Source organism: Macrotis lagotis, chromosome 4 (assembly GCF_037893015.1).
Source record: "Macrotis lagotis isolate mMagLag1 chromosome 4, bilby.v1.9.chrom.fasta, whole genome shotgun sequence".
NCBI lineage: Eukaryota > Metazoa > Chordata > Mammalia > Peramelemorphia > Peramelidae > Macrotis > Macrotis lagotis.
The window spans coordinates 96,970,675-96,988,934 of record NC_133661.1 but is presented as its reverse complement, the minus strand read 5'-3'; the positions used below and the strand labels follow the sequence as shown (position 1 = coordinate 96,988,934).

The 18,260-nt window shown below is 42.3% G+C and overlaps 2 protein-coding genes across 5 annotated transcripts in view; one reads left to right on the top strand and one right to left on the bottom strand.

The window, feature by feature from the left end:
* Nucleotides 1–9,183, bottom strand: part of GFRA1 (GDNF family receptor alpha 1) — a 310,063-nt gene extending 300,880 nt beyond the window's left edge. The window contains exons 1-4 of one of the 4 annotated variants that reach the window (XM_074233574.1): nt 9,097–9,183; nt 8,008–8,317; nt 6,775–7,068; nt 5,333–5,416 (exon numbers count right to left, since the gene is read on the bottom strand). In XM_074233574.1, the coding sequence (XP_074089675.1) occupies nt 5,333–5,416; nt 6,775–7,068; nt 8,008–8,047 (418 nt within the window). In that variant the 5' untranslated portion in view covers nt 8,048–8,317; nt 9,097–9,183. Of the gene's footprint in view, nt 1–5,332; nt 5,417–6,774; nt 7,069–8,007; nt 8,331–8,500; nt 8,589–9,096 lie in introns of those variants that run through there. The other 3 variants (XM_074233577.1, XM_074233575.1, XM_074233576.1) reach the window with 3 other exon arrangements.
* Nucleotides 7,130–11,777, top strand: LOC141521242 (uncharacterized). Its single transcript, XM_074233578.1, has 2 exons — nt 7,130–9,648; nt 9,794–11,777. The coding sequence occupies exon 1, from the start codon at nt 7,766–7,768 to the stop codon at nt 8,666–8,668; it is 903 nt and encodes a 300-aa protein (XP_074089679.1). The 5' UTR covers nt 7,130–7,765; the 3' UTR covers nt 8,669–9,648; nt 9,794–11,777.
* Nucleotides 11,778–18,260: the final 6,483 nt, after the last annotated feature.

The following is an 18,260-nucleotide window of genomic DNA, read 5'->3' as shown; positions in this document are numbered from 1 at the left end:
GGGGGATTTTACTTATATGGAATTTCCTAATATCGATTAAATTGCAGGTCTGGCTTGGGGGGAAAGGGGGAAGCAATCTTTAGTTGAAACAATAACCTATATTTCACTATTTCCTCATATCGTTTTACTGGATTTACAAGGTTAATAATAACTCGAACTTATCGATCAATTCATGATTTGCAAACCACTTTCCTCACCACAATCCTCTGAGACAGGTATTATTTCCATTTTACAGATAAGAAAACCGAGGTTCAAAAAGGTTAAGTGGTTGGCCATCAAGTCAGACAGGTAAAAAGTTATCAGTCACAACTCAAAGGTCTCCTGGTATACCTAGTCTCCTCTTAATATCTGCAGTTCCCTCCTGTCTCCAGACTTCCCTTGAGAGAAACAAATTCAGAAGTTTCATAACCACAATCAAAATCTAAAAAATTCACAAAGTCAGTATCTTGTGGTTCAAGCAATCAATTAGATGTTCTCCTTTGTGGCTCTAGGAGAAAAAATGTGTTTCCAATCTGAAATGGTAGAACAAATTCTCCTCCATCTTCTTCTTTGCTAGGCTGTAAGCTCTGATTAAGACCATCTCTGATTTATCTTTGTAATCCTTTACAGTACTTAACATATTAGTAGGTGCTCGAAAAATTTTTGAGAAATGAATAAATGTCATTTGAAGTTCCTTGTTATAACAGAGCACTAAGGGGGGGGAGGGGTCTCCATTCTTTCTATCCCATTAGCTTATGGATAAAAAGAATGAGTTAATATTATATTCTCAATTTCCAAGAAAATTCATGGATGTGAGAAAAATGCCTTCCCCTGCCCTAATGCTTCCTCTACAATGTACAAGGGTCTCTGTACAGGATATTAAGGATACTTTTGAGTATAAAAAGGTTCACCTAAGCATCCCTGTTTTGCAAAACTCTCTCCCACCCAAAGAAAAAAAGCAGAAAAATCTCACTGTGATTTGATACCACAGCAGCAGAAAAATGGAATTACTCTGTTTTTAATAGTTTCGCAAGGGGGATAAAATTTAACTGGGGGAGGGGGTAGGAATATAATATAATGAATAAGTTATTATATTAAAGCAAAAATGAAGACATGTCCTGTTTTATTCATAGCACAGCACAAAAGATAACTTAATATGGGAAATTTTTAAAAGGAAACTCAAAGGAGGTTCTGGAATACAGATCTAGGCCCATGTTTAGACTTGCTATATAATAAAAACCTCAGGACACAGGTTGAGAGTTGGACTTCTGTCAAATCAATTCGATATTTTCCAAACTGAGTTTCCCCTTCTCTTAACTCCTTTACCTGCTTGACTACTATTTTTCCAAACACGAAGCTTCGTGTACAAGAATTTATAACTAAGAACCATCGTCTTCCAATCTCTGAATCAATAATCTGAAACCTCAAATCTTTCATTCCTCTTTCCTACAAAGACATTACTATCCTCTCCTCCTTTCTGATCAGTCTTCCCCAGACTCCCCGAGGCTGGCAGCCTGTGCTTTCAAAATTTCCCATTGTTTGCCCCTTCCAGGATCTCCAAAATTCTGCCAGCAAGCTCATCTTCCTTTCAAGTTATTGATCCCTTCTCTCTCCTCCTCAAACTTTCACTGGAGGAAAAAAGAGGAAACTAGCAGAGGTCAGAGTAGCAGAAAACTGCAATTCAAAAGGACATGGATATTCAACACTCATGTAATTTTTCCATCCTTCAGAAATTACTCTATCTCATATATATGCCCACTTGATTCACCCTCCCCCCATTCTACTTGTTTCCTCTGCTCTGCTCCAATATTCCTCTTTCGAAGAGCCCATTACTCTCTGTGTGTACTCCCACAGAGTATCCCCTTCCTCAAACTCAGGACCCCTAAAATACTATCAATATCAACCAGTAAAGAAAGATTCTCATCTCTTTCATTCCCTATTAATATAAAATTTTCAGCTAAAAAGTTGCCAGGATCACATTAACCCACTCTTTGCCTGGAGAATGTGATTTTAAAGTATATCATAATATTCTTGAGGGCAGAGACTTCACATTTTTTGAAATCATGTTAATCTTCAGTTTTCACTCTGTGTCACTGACATGAGATTTCATTGACAATGATGACAACTGTGGAAAGCAGCCTATGATCTTGGCCAATTAATAAATGGCTTGCAAAAGTCAGCTGTGGACTTGAGAGGTTGAGTCCAAACAAAGAGAGTGGGAGGCACCAAAGACACTCAGCTAGATTGTGTTTTTAGTAGGCAAAGCCAGTGCATGGTTGCATGCATACATATACAAGGTTATAGAGATAAACATTTTAGCCACATTTGGCAGGACTTCAACTCTGATTGCCTCCACATCTGCAAGAGCAGAAAACTGCTGCCCAGACCCCAGGCAGAGGGATTTGAAGACAAATTATTTCTTTTACAAGTCAGAATTTGGGCTTTTAAGAAATAAAAAAATAGCCACATTTGTCGACCCTTCTGCCTTTCTATGTCCTGTAAGTACCAAGCTCTACTCACATACATTATTCAAAGAGTAAAATCAAACACAGTACTTTTGGATTTTCTTTTTCACAGAAGCAACTCTGTCATCAAAAAAAGAGCACCTCTTCAACAGGGTTCTTAGGAGAATCAGATAGCTAACATTTGTAAGGTGCCTTATGAATGTTAAAGCTACATTAAATGTCAGCTAATTAAATAAAATTTCAAACTCGTTAGAGGTCAGGAAATTAGTGGGCCTAAGTCATCTCCTCTTAAGAGTGCATCATGAATTCTCAAAGGACATTAATATACATCTAGTCCACCTCCCCAACTCATTTTGCAAATGAAGAAACTGACTCCCAGAGAAGTTAACCAATTTGCCCAGAGTCACAGAGATTTTAAGTGGCTAGGACAATAAACAAACCCAGGGCCACTGCATCCAAATCCAATCAATGAAAATACACAGCAATCTGTCTCCTAGCAGCCCTGGTATGTTATTTATGACTGCTGCCTTTAAGAAGAACATTTATCACAACATCAGATTTTATTATTAAGTTATCTTTGATTAGGGGCAATTGGATGGCACAGTGGATTAAAGTAGATAAAAACTTCTCCAGTTCAAATTCTGGCTCAGATATTTGAGTTGTGTGACTCTGGGCAAATCACTTTAACTCTGCTTGCCTCAGTTTTTCTTCATCTGTAAAATGACCAGAAGAAGAAAATTGCAAACCATTCCAGGATCTTTACCAAGAAAACCCCAAAAGGGGTCAAAAGGGGGTCACAAAGAGTTAGATACACTGAAAATGACTGAACAATCACAACATCTTTGATTAAATGATTCCTTTGAGAAGACAATCATTAAAAACTAGCACTGAGGGCGGCTAGGTGGTGTAGTGAATAGAACGCCTGCCCTGGAGTCAGGAGTTCCTGAGTTCAAATCCGGCCTCAGACACTTAATAGTTGCCTAGCTGTTTGGCCTTGGGCAAGCCGCTTAACCCCATTGCCTTGCAAAAAATAAAAAATAAAAAATAAATTAGCATTGAAAGGGAATTTCTGTCAATTAAGAGGCTTTACTGCCCCTAAGGCCAATCAGGATCACTTTGTTTAAATGCACAAAAAAATAAAATTAACAATTGTCTGAAAGGCAGTGAGAACAGGCTTCATGGTCATGAAAACTTGGGTTGAAAGCCTGCTTCTGACCTATATTGTCTAGACAGTCTTAAGTCTCTCAGTGACTCCCGGGTATCTCAAGATTATAAATTAACAAATAGGTGAGATCTGCATTAATAGACTGACTTTCTCACAAGAAATTTATTACACTGATGAAATCACAGGTCCAGAAAAGAAATGTGCATGAAAATAAGTGAGATAAATTATAAAAGCATAAGAAAAATGCTCCTAGTTTCCAACAGGAACACTGCAAGTCAGAGCTACAACCCCTACAGATCATTTAATCCATACCAAGGTCTACAAGAAATTCGCTCAAGGTCACAGTTAGTGACAGAACAGAAATTAAATCCCAGTCTTTCTGACTCATGAATCTCTATTTTCTTTCTTCCATATTCCTTATTCTTGTTGTCCCATAAATTATCAAGGGCAGGACTGGCCCTAAAGAATTTTACAATAGGCCCAAATATCAACAAAATATAGTAAGAAAAGCCCTGGATATGGACAATCAAAAGACCCATATCCACTATTCTGATTCTCCGACTTCCTTATGATTATGACCAAATAATTTAATCCTCTTGGACCTCAGTTTGAATGGACTTGAATGAGATGATCAATGAGATGAGATGATTTCCTTCTCTAAACTGCAGTGAACTTGAGCTCCTATCCAGAAAATTCCAGAATCTCTGACTCCTCAAAGACCATGGCTGGCCTCAAGTGAATCCAGAGAATGAGAATAGAAATCATTTCTATTTCTTTCAATAATAGGTTGATAGCCCTGAAACTGGATCTGCTCTCTTTCCTCCTAATTTAGTAAAATTCCTCTCTGATCCATTATTGCTATGGCTCTCTGGACTTCCCTCTTCATGCAATGAAAGCTCAATTAGGTATTTAGAATATATAGCATCTATACTAACAACAAGTTATATTATGATGAAGTATTAAGTTCAACGTCAATTCCACAATAACATTTAGAAACCACATATTTCTGATGCTTAGATCTCTTTATGGGAAATATTAACAGTGAATAAGTAAAAACAACATCTGTCTGAAACATGCCTATCATTACCAGAAAATGCTCCCCTCCTTTTTGCTTAGGAAAATCTTAAATGATATCATTTTCATTCAAACCGAAACAGAAACTGCTCTGGAAGTCCAAATACACAATTTGAAGCAATAGAGAGAGAGGCTGACACAGGAGTATTTCTCCAAAACAGTACAAACTCGATTTTTTAAAAATCTGAATGCGTTATTTTTAGTAAATGATCTGATTTAATCCTTTAAGTTAAAACACAGGGAAAAGACAGAGTTCATCCAAACTTCCCCCCCAAGAAAGATTATCTTCAAATCTTCTGTAAGAAACAAATGATGTGTTAGGCACAGCTACTACTGTATCATAAAGAAGGGAATTTGATTGCCACCTACAGGTAGAAATGGCATTTCTTTCCCAAGAGTTGACCAATCATATATACAACTAAGAACAGCCACTTACTTTTCCCAACTAAATAATTTCATTTTAGACTAAAAACCACAAAATCATCTTAGAAAGATTTACACTTTGTCCAGTTTACCTATAATTTCCCAGATTCACAAAGTCATCCTACTGCTGTTCTCTATCCTAATGCAGAAGTAAAGATAATTCAAAGCAGTTCATATAATACAGGGCAGCTGGCATTTTTAAATGAAGAGCTATAAATCTGCTTACCTGGTATATGTGGGACTAGTCGTAATATATCTGATAATCTGCTGTTAACTGGTTCATATGGGGAATCTTCAAGCAAGTCATTTCCTAAATGCAAATAGAAAAATTGGGCTATTTTACAAGCAGATTATCTGAGGCTATCTGGGACTCTCAGTATTACATTTTAAACTGCATTCTACCTATTCTGTTTTTTTAAAAAAAATAATCACATACACATTATTTCTCTTGCTATTCTATTATCCACAGCACAGAAAAAAATGATGATGAGACTTCCAAAGGTTTAAAATTCATCTTTGTGGGTTGTTTATTTCTTTTAATTCTTTCCTCTTTTGTTGTTCTTTTCTCTCCCCAGAGTGCCATGAAAATATTGGAGAGCAATCCAGTGTGTCTTGCCAGAAACTCCCCCACTCTACAGAATGGGATGAAATCACAGAGGAACAAGCTAGTGACATCACAAGTCCTGCCTGCCTTCTGGAACCAATGGAAATAAGGTTGGAAAGAGGCAAGCCATCTCTATTTACTAGTAAAAATTCTACTTTGGTAGCCAGAAAAGAGGTCCTGACCGATAAATATGGGACAATTTTGTTTAAGATGGTTTTAATCATGGATGTGAAGAAACCAAACTAGATTTCAAAGGAGTTCCAAACTTTTGATGGAAGTGATGGCAAACCGAGGTCAAATTCATACTCTGTCGGGTGTTTCAGTGACAGTTTCAGTGGGTGATTGAATGAATGAACAGGATGTCTGGTACTAGATCAACAAAAAGCAAAAGGCCTCTAGGGCTCAAGAACAGAAAATTCCCCTTTGGAATAGGCACTGGTGACAAGTGGATTTCTTCTCCAATGAGCTATTTTTGTGATCCAAAGTTTAACTAGTTCAAGACAACTTTCTTATGCTCATCTGACAAATGGCTTTTCGCAATCTGCCTTTGATCAGGTTTTGTTGGATTTTTTTTTGGGGGGGGTGTCCATAAAAAGGAAAAAAATCTGATTTTTTTGGAGTTAACACTTGCATCTTTTCTCATCATAGAAAATCACGATTCTATGAGTGATGGGAACCAAACAAAACAAACAAAAAAAGAAAGGGCATGTATTCATCAGAGTACATTTTCTTAAGAGTCTCCAGTGATCTTTGTGGAAGCCAAGAATTCACAGTTCTTGGGATGGCCCTCTACATCTGTTCTTACCCTCGTCTCTTTGGAAAGGTCACCTGGGTACCCTTGGAGGACCCCCCCCCCATCCATCTCATAATCCCCATGTGGACTGCCTCAGTAGCAGGAACCCCCAGCTGCTGGTGTTGCCTGGGCCTCATTCTCCATCTGAACAGCCACCAAAGTGGAGGATGAGGTCAGCTCCCCTTGCCTGGGCAGGCCCGGGGAGGGGGGGGGGGATGGCCGGACCGGGCTGGGGGCGGGCGGGCCGGCCGGTGGGGGTCGGGGTCCCTACCCTGCAGGCTCTGGTACATGCTCCAGTAAATGCGCAGGCAGTTCTTCTCCTTCTTCATGCCCCTCTTGCAGCGGCAGTTGTAGAGCGCCTTCTGCTTCAGGGCCTCCATGGCGCTCCTGCACTCGTCCTTGGCCTCCAGCCCCGAGGCCAGGCTGAAGTTGGTCTCCTTGCCGGCCACGCACTGCCTCAGGGTCCGGTACTTGGTGCTGCAGCTCTGCTCCTTGAGGCACTGGTCACTGGCTTTCACGCAGTCCAGGTGGTCCCCGCCGCTGACTTCGGCCGTCAGGAGGAGGTCTAGAGACGGGGCGAGAGGGCGCGGCGGGCTGAGGGCCGCGGACCCCCGCGGGGTGCGGGGTGCGGGGTGCGGGGCCCTGCACTCTGCTCCCCACCCCACCCCCATGCCCCGGCATGGCCTTCCGATCCCTCTGGGTAGGTGAGGGAGGGGTTTTATGAGAAGACCCCCCACTCCTTTTTGCTGGCATTGCTCCCTTCTACGGGGGCGGAATGACTTTGAACTATGTGGGGGGGGGGGGGGTCCTGCCCCAGCTCCTGCCCCAGCCTGGCTCCGCCACAGCGGGCCCGGAGGGGCTCGGGGCCCACCCCGCTCCCACTTGTGGGAGCGCTGCGCCTCTGACCCCCCCCCAGAAAGCCCCCCGTGAGCCGGGCCAGGGCCGGGCCGGGGTACACTCTACTCTCCCCCCACTACACCTGGGAGGCTCCCCGGGGAAGAGCCCCCGCCGCCCCCCGAGGGGCTGCCAGGCCGGGGCGAGGCCGGGCCGGGGAGGGCCTCCAGGAGTCTGTCCTAAAGCGGATACAATGTAGCGGGCAGGGAGGACGCGCCTGGGTAAACTGAGGCAGGCCAGAGGCCGGAGATCCCCGCGGCGGGCGCGGAGCGGGTCGGGGAAAAAGTTTTCCCTCGCAAGTTGGTCTCCTGCCCCCTCGAATCTGGATCTGATCGCTTCCCGGCCCCCCCGGGGTGCTCGGGGGCGCCATGGCCAGGGACGCCCCCCGCCCCGGGTGCCGGCTGCAGGGGGAGTCCAGGCAAGGTCAGAGCCTGCAAAGAGGCATCCCGAGGGGCTGGGGGGCAACCGCCCCTGCTAGACCTGTGGAGCGTCTACAAGGGGCATTCCCGGAGTGGTTGCCCGACTCCAGCCCCCCCAGCACACGCACGCTTTTCTCCAGCCCAGGGGAGGGGGCCCGGGGCTCCGTCCCCCTCGGAGAGGGGCCACTCACCCACGAGCGGCAGCACGAAGTACACGGTGGCGAGGAACATCGTGGCGAGCGCCCGGCGCCGGTCACCCCCCGCCTCAAATCCTCGGCGATCCCGAGCAGCCGCCCCGCGCCGGGGATCAGCACGCCGCGACCCCCCCGCAGCCGCTCTGCTGCTCCTGCAGCCCGAAGTTCAGAGCCATCGAGGTCAAGAGCGAAGTCGGTCCGCGGCGCCGCCGCCGGGGCCGGGGATCCCGGGGCTCCGGGGGGCTCCGGGGGGCTCCGGAGGGGCGCGAGGGTCTCGGCGCTTTTAGGCTTTCAGGTCCGACCCGAGCTGGAAGGGAGAGCTAGCTGTGAAATGAGAGGCGAGAGAGCCCGGAGCCTCCCATCTCCTCCTCCTCCTCCTCCTCCTCCTCCTGTCTGTCTCTCTCCCTACCGCCCCCCACCCCCCACCCCCAACCCCCTCTCCCCCGCCTCGGGAAGCTTTCCTCAGCCCGGGTTCGCCGCCCGCCCCCACCTCGGCTTCCTGGCCGGGAGGCTCCTGTTGTGGGGGGCGCGCTTTAAGAGCCAGCCGAGGCGCCCGGGCTGCGCGAGGGCGCCGCGGGGAGGCGGATCTCCGAGCGGCTTCGCCCCAAAGTCCGAGGGGCCGCCTGGTTCCGGCGGCCTCGGAGGAGCCGCCGACTGAAGGCGAGCACGCACGGGAGGAAAGAAGAGCCTTAGTGCCCGCTGGGAGCCGGGCCGGGCAGCCTCCCAGCCCCGGGGGCCGCCGCAGCCGGGAGGCAGCACTGGCGGCTCCCGGCCCGGGGAGGGACGCTCCCCGGGAACTTTCTCTTCTCTCGGTCTCTCTCTCTCTCTCTCTCTCTCTCTCTCTCTCTCTCTCTCTCTCTCTCTCTCTGTCTCTCTCTCTCTCTCTCTCTCTCTCTCTCTCTCTCTCTCTCTCTCTCTCTCTCTCTCTCTCTCTCTCTCTCTCTCTCTCTCTCTCTCTCTCTCTCTCTCTCTCTCTCTGTCTCTCTCTCTCTCTCTCTCTCTCTCTCTCTCTCTCTCTCTCTCTCTCTCTCTCTCTCCCCACCTCTCCCGCTACTCTCGCTTCCCCTTCCCACTCTCCAGTCCTACCTCACAGTTTATTTCTTTAGTGACCCTGGTGGAGAAATTAGTTGCCTCATATCCAAACTCCCCAGGAAAGCTCCTACCGTTACCGGCTTGGATGCCCTTCGGCCTGGATGCCCAGGGCACCAACACGCCCCCCAAACTGTCTCACGCACCCCAGTCCCGGAGCTCTCTGTTGCATCAACGCCGCCGCCCGGGGAAGAGGCAGCGAGCGCCCAGAGGACCTATTGATTACCGCCTAGATATAATATATTATATAGATAATATAGATGATGGATGGCTCCAAACAGGAAACGGGGTTTAGTAGCAAGAAGCAGGTGCAAACCCTGCAGGACTCCTCCGATACAGTTTACACACACACACACACACACACACACACACACACACGTTTGCTGTCCTTAAAACCACCCTGTTTGGATGGTGAAGGAATAGGAACCCGAAAGAGAAGAAAAGAAAAGAGACCCTGGATCAACAGACCAGGGAGAACCCGCTCCACATTGTCACCAACCTGGACTCCACAGACTCCAAGCAGCTGCAGCTAAGGAGCCGGGACCAGATGTGCGCTTTTGGGGGGGCGGGGGGGAGGGCTGGTGGTTCCTCTCTCCCGCCCTTTCTTTTTCCTCTCCTGGTTTTGGCTCCTCGCCCCAAGAGAAGATAGAGTATCCGCCGACAGAGTTTTTGTTCTGTTTTGTTTTTTTCCTAGGACAATTTCCGATTAGAACCCCTCTCCGTGAGCGGATGGTAATCATGGATTATTGGAAGCACTGTGCTTGCTTTAAGATTAAAACAAAGCTTGCCCGGGTCCTCCTCCCCCGTCCTTCCCCACGTCCTTCCCCACCCGTGAAGAAGGGTCAAGATTCACACCCCAGCGGACGCGCACACAGACACCCACGTTCACGCGCCCACCCTGCTGAGACTCCAACCCAGACAGCCCGCAAGCCCCGCGCGGGGCTCTCCAGATGCGTGCACCCCAGCCCCCCTCCCCGCACAAGCCGAATTATCACAAAGGGTTTGTGACCGCGAAGGGTATAAATCACTCCTTAGATTTTTCCTTGGAACGCAAAGTTGGTTGTTATTGTGCTTTTCCCCCCACGTCACTTGGGGCTGTGAGTCAAGAATTTTTTTTTTTGCATTAGACACACACACACACATATTCATATACGTCTCCATAGTCATCTCGCTCACACATTGACTCAGAAGCACAGTTTCTCTCTTCTTCCCTCTCCCGAGGGTTTTACAGACTTGAACTGAAGTGGAGAGGAATCTTCTGACATTCAAATGTGCCTTGCTCATGCTGTGATGACCTCACAAACACACCCCACGCCCGTGCAGATCACTTAAAGAGGTGTTTTGTTTTGTTCCCCCCCCCCCCCCTTAAATCAATGCGTGGCTTACACACAGGTCCTATCTTGTTTTCTTCCCTTTCAACACATGAACACAAGTGGGACCACCAGGCAGCCCTTCAGAAGCTCTGAGATCCATCCTTATGCGCCTCCCGTTGAAGTCAAAAATCGACCCAAACATAGGAGTAGAGGAAAGAGCCTGGATCTGTTTTAGGACTCCTAGTTGCACTGAGTTATATCATTCAACATGTGATGTCCTGGCTCATCTGCCATTGTAAACAGGATGAATCCAGGCCCGGTAGACCACATCTGTTGGGACCTGTAAAGCCATGGAAGCAGACAGACGATGGGTCACCAAAACGGAGAAAAAAGAATCTCGTCATCTTGATTGGGGGGAGGAGGGGTGTTAACTGGAAAAAGACAAGGGAGCTTTGAAATCAGGGTTCAAAGGGGAGACAGGGAGGAAGAGAAATATGTAGGAGAGGAGAACAAATGGAAGTGGGGGGCAGGGTGGGCAGAAATCTTTCTATTCAACTACACACTGATCAACAGTCATCAAGAAAAGCTTCAGTCATCAGGACTGCACCAAAAGACACCTTCATTCTGGGTCTCCTCAGACTCCGGAAAGCACCTTCAATGCATTTTGGAAGCTGGAGATACATATTAACACAATCAACTAACTCATTTGGGGACGTGTTCATTACAGAACAGGTAGCAGGAGATTTGGCCCTCCTCTACCGAGTGACAGATTTCTAGTTCGGTATATCAGTTTACTCTTGGCTCTTGAATAAACAAAGCAAACATATGTCACATATTCATGACAGATGGTCCAAACCAAAGGCTACTTAAATCCTTTTTTTTTCTCTATGGTTGTTACAGTGTCTGGGTTTCCCCTGTAGAATAAGGAGAAATGTAATTAGGTGCAAAACTTCTGCTGCACAATCAGTTCCTCCAACTTTCACAACAATAATGATTTGCAAGGTAGGCAAATGGTTTCAAATATTCTACCTTTCCAGGGGTGAAAATCACAGAAATCCTTGAGTGGATTTAATTAGAAGCTGGAAAAGACAAAGGAATGTACTCTGTATGGATCTATTATCAAAGAACTAACTTCGTGATTCAGATTAAAAACTTTTCTAAGGACACTATCAGATACATCACTTACTGTGGAGTTATGCTAAGTTTTGGGGAAGCAAAAACATTTTAATAAAGAAACCTCCCTGCCCTCAGTGGATCTTACAATCTAAAGGGGAAATAACAAAATTATAAAATCCCCCTTTATTTTCAATATAAAGGCCAGAACACTGGACCCGGAATCAGGAAGACCTGGATTCAAAGACCTAAGCAGACAGTCACTTAATTTCTCAATTCCTTAGATTCTTTTCTAAAATGAAAGCGGATGTACTCCATAGCCTTTTAAGTCCTTTCCAGATCTCATTCTATGATCTTGAGGTTTCATGACCAAGATTTGGGTCATGAAAAAAATTTTTTTTCACATTTTTAACTATTTGGAACTATATCCCAAAAGTCTCATTTAAAGGCATCAGCACCAAATCCTCCCTTTAGAATGACTTTAATCTCAATCCAAGGAGTCTGTTATAATGCATTGATAAAAAGGATTGATTTTAGAGTACAAGAAGACCTGAACTGAAGTCCTGCCTCCAACTTTGTCAGTATGTGACCATGGACAAGTCACTTAATGTTTTGGCCTCCAAGCTCCTAAAACTATTATCGGCAAGTTGTTGAACCACATCAGGGGAAGGAAGTTTTTATAGGAGAACTCCATGTGAGAGCCCATGCATTGACTTAAAAAAAAAAGCACTTATATAGTTTCCCTTTTCCCTATCCACTCGAAGAGTATGCTTGTTCCTTAAAGGGACTGCAACTTCTTCCCTTAAATCTCAGTTGTTCCTTGGGAGACATGGGACTACTCATATAACATAGATGCTCAAAAACTCCTGGAGCATGAAAGCAAAACTGTAAACAGACTTTTAAAAAGAACCAACCTACATAGAGTTTGTATTAATGATATAAAAATCAAAATATTCATAGATGAATATTATTTCAAGTTTAACCAATCTGGACCTCTATTTCCTCATTTGTAAAATGAAGGTACTGAGCTGGGTAATTTCTAAGATATTAAATTTGGATCCAATGCATAATTGTTTATCAAAGCTGATCTCTTGAAGAGATTTGAAAATTGAAAGATTTGGATTCTCATTTTGACCGAGACTTGTTGAATAAGCTTATCAAATCATTTTGTAAGGAGCATAGCCACTAACTTCTAGGAATGAAGTGTGAGCATAATAGCTATAAACATTTGGAATCTGTGGGATAAAAATGAAAGGTATTATTAATATTATCTTGGTTTCCTTGGTGCTTATCTACTCAACTGTTTATTCAGCTGAACTAAGGATGAAAGGTGATAAAAATACCAAATATTATTAGTCATTATAAATGTTAGTATCATTCTCGGTAGCATATCTGTTTTGCTCCACAGGAAATTTGTTTTAATGCTTCAAAATTAGGTTTAATTCACATAGCACATATACTATATATTTCTATGAGTCAAGCAATTTTCTTATCTTTAGATTTTATATATATATATATATATATATATATATATATATAAGCAATATTCTATTGGTAACATTTTTGTGAATTATTATAGCTCCAGTAACAGTTATATAATCTATGTGTATGCAATTTCAGTGTTTCTGAAATAATTATTTATGGAATCAGAAACTGACCAGGACCTTATGGAAAAATGTTACTTTTACAAATACAGCAAAATCCAAGTGATTTGACCAGGGTCACTCAAGTGATAGGAAGAAAAGCTTTGATTCAAGTTCATCTCCTACATCCACAATGAAATCAGCACTACTGGGAGAACAGTGTACACAATAGCAGCAGCAAAATTGTAAGGATGATCAACTGTGAAAGACTTAAGCTACTCTGGTCAAGACAATGATCCAAGAGAATTCCAAAGGACTCCTGATGAAAAAAAATAATTATTCAGAAAAATAAAGAATACTGAAATCAGGTTAAAGCATATTTTTTGAAATTTTATTTACTTTTCCTACTTTATTTTTGATTCTGTTTTCTTTTGCAACATGGCTAATATGGAAATAAGTTTTGCATGGCTTTACATATACATAATTGATATCAGATGGTTTGGCCTTCTTAAGGAGTGGGAAGTGATAGGGAGGGAAAGAATTTGAAACTCAAAGTTATAAAAACTGTTTAAAAAGTTTTAATTATATTAAAAATTTATATACATTCATTTTATATAATTAAATTATGTATAATTAATTTAGTTATATTAACTATATGTATACATATATGAATACACACATGTACATACATATACATATACATATACATATACATACATGTGTGTATACATCTCCTCTAAATCTGTAACCAGGACCCTTCCTCATTTTGCAGTTGTTTTACACCTTCCCCCCCAGATTAGTTGTGTTTATCTAACTTTTCAAATATAGTTCAATAAAATACCAGCACATCTGAGTCTGGTCTGAAAGTCATTGTCCTCTCTGACAATATCGTTTTGCTAAAACAATGTTTGTAACAAGATTCCTGTAGCAGATCAATATTAAATAGAGACACATCATACAATTAATATTACTGCTAAGGCAGGAACAGCCCAAATAGACATTGGATGTTCAACAGTCTTTATATTTTTCAAAAGTCATTATCATAATAGAAAGTCCTTTTTTTTCTTTGTTTATTGATGATGAAATTTTTTATTGTCTTAAAAACATGTTTCTTCACCAAAGGACTCTAGTGTACAATTTGAAAATAAAAGAATAAATTAATGAAAGGAAAATCTGACATCTTTAATGCCATTCAATGAAAGACTGAGTCAGGTTTCCAAACAATCAGCATTTGATATTAGCAGCAACAATTGACAGTAGAGGAATAAACACAAAATATATTCCTATTTAGTCCATTTTGCCCAAGCCAGATTCAGTTGTATTCAAAGTTATTATCATTAAACTGGACACTCCTAGGCCAAATCCAGTTGACTTTGCTATCCTATCTGGCTGCAGCCATGGCTTCCCACATCCCTCGGACCCTTAGAGAAAGTAGAGATTGATGTACAGCCCTTCACCAAAGACTTTAAGTAAGTGCTTTCAGTTCTGCAGAGTCCCTCCTGCTCAAGGCCTTTGGGGAATGGCTATGTGTCAGAAAAAACACCTGAGAGAAAGTCCTTTTTTTTTTACACCTTGGTATTAACATATGATGTAGTTCCTTTCTGGGAAAGGATTGCTTGCCTTAGGTCATGCTTAAGGCATACCGCCAATAAATAGAATAACATTAGCCACCTGACCTTCTCTAACCATCTAGAAATATACCACCCATTGGGCAGCTAGGTGGCACAGTGGATAAGCACTGGCCCTGGAGTCAGGAGTACCTGAGTTCAAATCCGGTCTCAGACACTTAATAATTAACTAGCTGTGTGGCCTTGGAGAAGCCACTTAACTCCATTTGCCTTGCAAAAACCTAAATAAAAAAATACCACCCAGTGTTGCCATGAAAGGGAACTTGAATATAATTCAGAAGTAAGGACATGATTTTGAACACTGTGAGAATATCACCACCAAAGGCATCTCAAAAACAAAATGACAGTTGATAAAGTTTCAAAAGAACTTTGTAAACATTTAGGTTCTTATCAGAGACTTGGAGAAATATATATCTCTACATTAATATCATCCCCCAACCCTAACATGAAGTCTGTTTTAAAGTCTCTTTGCTTAGAAATAGCAGATTTCATGCTATAGTGCTATATACTTGCATTCATCCTTTGGCAACTATGGAAGTGAGTTACTCTAAGGTACAAAATCTTTTTCTAGGATAACTATATTAAGATAAGTATTTTGGACATTATTTACAAATGGAAATTTCTTATTGGTTGTCAGGGTTGCCTGATTCTGAAGAACCTTTCTTAGGAAATCTCTTTTCCTCTTTAGTTTTAAAGTAATCTTCATTTCTTATTACCAGTAAGACAGTGCAAATGCTATAATGCATTTATGGAAGATTATTGCATTTCTTGAAGAGTTGAAGTCATTTGTACTTTGGCCTTAAGCCATGGAATGCATTCAAGGTGTGCATCTCTACTAAAATGAAGTGCCTGTCATGTCTTATTGTTTAAATATATAGTAAAAGAAATCCCATCCTCATATGACTTTTTTTTTTAGTGCTTGTGAAAGGTACCATATTAAAAGCACTCTAAATTGAAGTCTTCTTTATCCAGGAAGGGTAGGGAGAGTTGCCTTAAGGGAAGCACCTGTTATCCTTATACAACTCTCCTAATAAGCCTAAACCTTATTCTGGAGGGACCATATTGAAGGGTGAGAAGGAAGCTTAATCTCCAATCTTGTCCAGTAATTAGCTCCCTTTGCTTCAGAGCCTAAAAACACAGATTCCACTCTGGATGAGCTTTTGGATGTAGAATGAAAACAAGATTGAAAACACTGACTCATTTCTAAAGAAACCTTTTAGCTGCCTTGATGGCAACACATTTTTATTTTTGTTAAGGTGCACTAGAATGAAGGAGGGAGCATTAGAGTCTAATCCAGCTGTTGGAAAGTAGGCAAAGCCCCTTAGGATGCTAGAGATTTGGATGTGATTGTGAATTGCAAGACATAGTCCGTAAAAATGAATCAACATCATTTAGTTCTCTCTGCAAGTGTTTTTCTCAGATTCCCTTTTGGAAATGTCTTAGAAATAAATGATTTACATATATATATATATATTCTAGGTAAATAGTATTACCTTCACCTTAGAGAAATTACCATATTGATGATGATGACCTCCATCATTGGTTAACTCAGTCAATAGCAGTGGAAGGAAGCATCATGGAGCCCAGACTTTACCTTAGATTCAATGGATAATGAGTGCTGCACCCAAAGTTAGGAAGACCTGAGTTCAATTCCAGATTTATAAGTGCTAGTTGTGTGACCCTGAGCTAGTCAGTTAATCTTTGCCTGCCTCAGTTTCCTCAGTTGTAAAATAGATATTAAAATAGAATCTATCTCCAATTTTTTGTGAGGATCAAATATGATAATATTTGGAAAGCACTTAACATAGTTACTGGAACATAGTAGGTGCTTAATAAAAAACTTCCTTCTTCTTTCCCTTCCTGCTTTCCTGAAAAACTCCCTTCTTCCCTTTCTCCATTTTCCTTCCTTCCACCTTCTCTCCTTTCCCTCTTTCTTCCTTCTTCCCTCCCTCCTTTCTGTCCTTCCTTTCTTCCTCCCTCCCTATTTTCATTTCTTTCCTTGATCCTTCTTTTCAATCCTTCTTCCCACCCTCCCTCCCTTCCTTCCCTTCCCTCCTCCCTCCTTTCCCCCTTCCTTCCTTCCTTCCTTCCTTCCTGCCTTCCTGCCTTCCTGCCTTCCTCCTTCCTACCATCCTTCCGTTCTCCCTCCTCCTTCTTGCCTGCCTTTCTTCTAAATTATAAAAGAATCAAGGAAAGCGGTAGGTATTTGAAGTGATCTGATAATTTACCATACTAGGAGCATGGTAACTTGAATGAATGAAAGCAAGGGACTTTTTATACTGAGGTAATACATGGCTCTCTATAGATGACCCAAACAATTTCAATTATGGCATGCTTGATAGTCATTTGGGGCTATGTAGAAATGTAAATTATATTTTATAACCTGAGAGTAACTCATTATTCCTAAATTGATAATTAAAACATTACAAAGCTGATGTGATTGCTGAAATGACCCAAGTCCATAGTTTAACTCTACCATGGTCACTTTCATTATAATACATAGCTATCATGATAGTTTACTCTGGAAATTCTTTTCATTTGGCTTCATACCATCATAACCTCTGTATTAGCATGTCTGGTCTTTCTATTGTACCTTTATATTTATATTTTAACCTTGACATTGTATATATAATTGAACCTAGTGATCCGATTTATCTGTGAATTGTTTTCTTTGTCAAATTTGGGCTCAAATGACAGGAAGACTTTTTGGGGGGGAAAAGAAAATATTTCTGAAAACATCATGCTACACATTTCAGAGAAACAATTTACAAAAGATAATCAAGAGGGGCAGCTAGGTGGTGCAGTGGATAAAGCACCTGCCAGGGAGTCAGGAGTACCTGGGTTCAAATCCGGTCTCAGACACTTAATAATTCCCTAGCTGTGTGGCCTTGGGCAAGCCACTTAACCCCATTTGCCTTGTAAAAACCTAAAACAAACAAATAAAAAAGATAATCAAGGACAAGATCTAGAACAGATGCTTTTTTCCTCTCTAAGGCAATGATGATCCCATTCTTCTGAATGTATAAATTTTAGCAAGAAGTAGATTTTTTTAACGTTTTTTTTTGCAAGGCAAATGGGGTTAAGTGGCTTGCCCAAGGCCACACAGCTAGGGAATTATTAAGTGTCTGAAACCGGATTTGAACCCAGGTACTCCTGACTCCCTGGCAGGTGCTTTATCCACTGCGCCACCTAGCCACCCCTAAGAAGTAGATTTTTGAGTTATTTTCAAAAGAGTGACTGAGAAAGCCACTTGAAGAGAGAACTGAATGGTGATGATTCTGGCATCAGTAGAGAAAAGAAGGAAATTCAATTCAACAAGTATTTACTGAGTACTTATTACTGGGTCAATTCCAATGACAACTATAGAATTTTAAAATAAATTTAAATTTTAAATTTTAAAATAATCTAAACCTTATAATGTCTTTGTGGAATCATTTAAAGCTGATGCTCATTATAGGTATCTAAAGTTTGCCAAGTCCTTTCCCTATTGTCTTCTCATTTTAACCATATCACAGACCTGTAGC